The sequence below is a fragment of the Cryptomeria japonica genome, chromosome 7, assembly GCF_030272615.1.
Source record: "Cryptomeria japonica chromosome 7, Sugi_1.0, whole genome shotgun sequence".
Classification (NCBI taxonomy): domain Eukaryota; kingdom Viridiplantae; phylum Streptophyta; class Pinopsida; order Cupressales; family Cupressaceae; genus Cryptomeria; species Cryptomeria japonica.
The window spans coordinates 656,725,627-656,729,279 of NC_081411.1; the positions used below are offsets into that span (position 1 = coordinate 656,725,627).

Sequence of the window (3,653 nt, forward strand, 5' to 3'; positions counted from 1 at the left end):
AGACTATTGAGAAAAAAGAAGCCACTAGTGCAATCCTTAGTGTAGCTTCAGTTGACATGAAATTCAAAAGGAGAATGATGGGTGTGACGCATCTGTACACACAGAAACAGTAAAAAAAAAAAAAAAAAAATTACCCACGACAGACGGTTGAGATTAAACTGTCATGGTTTACTCCATACAATAATTACTGCTCCAGTTGTGTAGGGACTCTCCATCATTATTATTAGCAGCAAAAGAATTATTATTATTATTATTAATGGTTTCGATAAGTTTGAGTTTTGAATAAACTGAGAGTAGCATAGCATAGACAAGGCGCTACATACATAGCCTAGTTAACGGTCATTACTAAATGAATGTACAAAATCGAGAGTGTCTCTAAATTAAAATGTAGCGGGACCTAGTGGCAATCGTCAGGCTGACGTCACATCCACCGGCGGCGTCCGTGTCTGGGCCCGGGCTGCCCCCCCTTACATGGCCCGTAAGGACAGGACCTCTTTTCACCTCCCAGTGGAAAACCAAGGAAATTCCTGGCAACTCACACGTCCGGTAATAATAATGCTAGTATTCCATAACAATTCATTTACACAGAATATCATTAGTTCAGTTCATTTGATTTCGATTCTGCGATGGATTGACATGGATTTCAAGTGAGGGTTTCCACTTCCAATTCCTGGTTCGACGATCTTGCAGTGCAAGAAGAAGAAGAAGGAGAATTATTATTATTACTACTACTAATATTATTATTAGGTCTCCATGAATGCGGCGGACGGTAACGTAGAGGGTCAGGGCGGGTCGAGCAACGAGCCGGGTAGCTCCTCGTCGTCTCCCGGCGCTGTGGCGGCGGCGGCGGCGGCGGCGCCGCTAAGCCGTTACGAGTCGCAGAAGAGGAGGGACTGGAACACGTTCGGGCAGTATCTGAAGAACCACAGGCCGCCTTTAGCATTATCTAGATGTAGCGGCGCGCACGTGCTGGAATTTCTGCGCTACCTAGACCAGTTTGGGAAGACCAAAGTGCACTTACAGTCGTGCCCCTTTTTTGGCCACCCACATCCACCTGCGCCCTGTGCCTGCCCTTTGCGCCAGGCTTGGGGCAGCCTTGATGCCCTCATTGGCCGCCTTCGTGCCGCCTATGAAGAACACGGTGGGAAGCCCGAATCCAACCCTTTTGGTACAAGGCCAGTTCGTTCTTATCTGAGAGAAGTTCGTGAGCACCAGTCTAAAGCGAGGGGCATTGCTTATGAGAAGAAGAAGCGCAAACGCCCGCCACCAGCACAACAGCAGCAGCAGCAGCAGCAAAATCCGCCGCTTCAGCCGCCGCAACAGCCGCAGGTTGCGGCGCCGCCTGGCGGCGGCAGCGGCGGGGGTGGTGGTGGCGGCGGTGGGGGAGGGGGGGCTTCGTCGTCGCTTGCGTTTCTTAACCAGAGTTGATGGATGATGAGATTGAAAGAGGTGCGCACGTCTTGTAATCTCTAGTAGCTAGCAAAGTATGCAGCTCATGTAGTGATAGGTTGTTTAAAAATGTTTTAACCGTTTGGCTGCTAAGAAGCTATTAGGTATATGATGTTCTCTATGTGAGGTTGAAGAAGTCTATTTCTGATCAATCAGTTTAGATGGATGGCCTCTGTTTTGTATTCTTACTTTGTAGAGTCATCGGGCGGGCGCCCATGTTTAAGGGCGCGTGTATTGATGATTGAACGTGTTGGAGTAAATAAAGTTGCAATTACTTTTGTATTTCTGCCAGAAGGTCTCTTTGTGTGTGGAATTGTTCTCTTTTTGGTTTGGTAATCTAGGTTTGCCAAATGGTTGTGGATTGATGATGGGTACATGGTGTGAGCAAATTGTCTGCAACTAATTAATGCATTAACATATAGGTAGGCGTTGCTCGGAATCGAGGTTGGTTTCTTTGAAATCATGTCGAGGAATCGAGGTTTGTTTCTATGAAATTATGGAAGTTCTTTCAAGGAATCGAAGTTGGTTTCTTTGAAATTATAATAGTTCTATCAAGGAATCGAAATTGGTTTTCTTTCAAATTATGAATGTTCTTTGAGGGAATCGAAGTTAATTTCTTTGAAATTATGAAAGCTCTTTCAAACCATGATATAGTAGTTCATTGGTTAGGTTTGGGGAAACCACAATTCAAGGATTTCATTTCCGGTGCTCAAACTTGGACAATTTCTACTTAAACAATTATAACCCATCCCAACCATGTGTTCGAGAGCATTATGGATGGTCGTGAAAGAGTAGGGCTATTCTGAATCATGTCACGTTTTCCTAAACCCCTTATTGGGATTTTGCAATTGGAAATTACACTGGTATTTGTAGAGTTTAAAGAGTTGCAGATGGTAGGCTGCATATTGCATGGATTGAGTAAAATTTATAGGACTTTGGAAGCTCTAATGACATGCTTCTAATTGTGTAAGTGGCGTGTGAGTAATTCAAGCTTCTTGAACATCTGTTTGATAGCTGTCTCTTATGCGGGTATCTCATTGTCATGCTAAGGTTAAAGACCAAGACGCGCTTGGATAGCATTAAAATATTCAGAGGGGACAAGGCGAGGCATTGATATCATAAAAAATATGCAGAAGGCTCAAGAGGGGGCTTAGATAGCATAATACTATTCAGCAGCTTCATTTAGTGTTTGGAGGCACACTATTGGATGTTTGTTAAGTTTAATGTGTATGTGATAAGTTCTATGTGCAGTGGAGATGGAGTTTGACATTAAACTTTGTTAAGTTGTAGAAGCTCTAGTGGAACATATATGGGTATAAATTAGGCTGTTAATGAAGCATTCAGGTTACAGACTAGAAAGAAAATCTCTTCTTTTAAGGTAAAATGAACCATTCCTCTAGAGTTTCTTATTACTCCCTTAAACCAGTTTCTTATTACTCCCTTACGGTTTAAGGATGTCAACTGCTAAGTGGGGGAGTTCATTGGGCATTCAAATAACTCATGAGAATGTTGAGGCTAGTCATGAGACCTTTCCATTCTAGAGTGCTTATATGTCAATATCTATTAAAATTGTCTAAGAATTTAATCATAAGTTATAATGTCTTAAAATCTTTAAGCTACAAATATAATTTAATGTTTAAGGAGTGTTTTGGGTATAATATTTATATCATTTTGATGAGATAACCTTTGGATTCAATTGTGAATGTTCTTTATTTGGAGTTTCAGATTACATTCATGATCCATCATCAATCTCCTCTTTCTGATGATTGATCAATAGGTGTGAGCTGAAACATTGAATGAAAAGCATATATAGTTAGATCTAAAAACTATCTTTAAGCTACAAACATGATTTTTATGGTCAAGGAGTGTTTTGGGTACAATATTCAAATCTTGATTAGATAGTTTCTGCATTCAATTGATATGTTTTCATTTGAGGTTTTAAACCACATTCAGTGATCCATTGTCACTCTCCTGATTCTGATGATGGATCACTGAGTGTGATCCCAAATGTTGAATGAAAAACGTACACAATTGAATCTTAAAGCTCTCTTATCAATACTACATGAACTGTAGAAAACCAACAATATTTAAAACTCCAATCTCACTAATTTTAGATTAAATAGACCTTCATCAACATGAAATACTTCATATCATATGCTAAGTATTGACAACATGAAAGCAGGCTAAGTAAGACCAGAAACATT

The 3,653-nt window shown here is 41.0% G+C and overlaps 1 protein-coding gene across 1 annotated transcript; it reads left to right on the forward strand.

The window, feature by feature from the left end:
• Positions 1–523: 523 nt before the first annotated feature.
• Positions 524–1,731, forward strand: LOC131071203 (protein LIGHT-DEPENDENT SHORT HYPOCOTYLS 4). The gene has a single exon (XM_058006931.2). The coding sequence runs from the start codon at positions 754–756 to the stop codon at positions 1,426–1,428; it is 675 nt and encodes a 224-aa protein (XP_057862914.1). The 5' UTR covers positions 524–753; the 3' UTR covers positions 1,429–1,731.
• The last annotated feature ends 1,922 nt before the right edge of the window (positions 1,732–3,653 follow it).

Excerpts from the sequence above, each read along its gene's own strand:
- LOC131071203 (XM_058006931.2), top strand. The coding sequence starts at position 754 with ATGAATGCGGCGGACGGTAACGTAGAGGGTCAGGGCGGGTCGAGCAAC.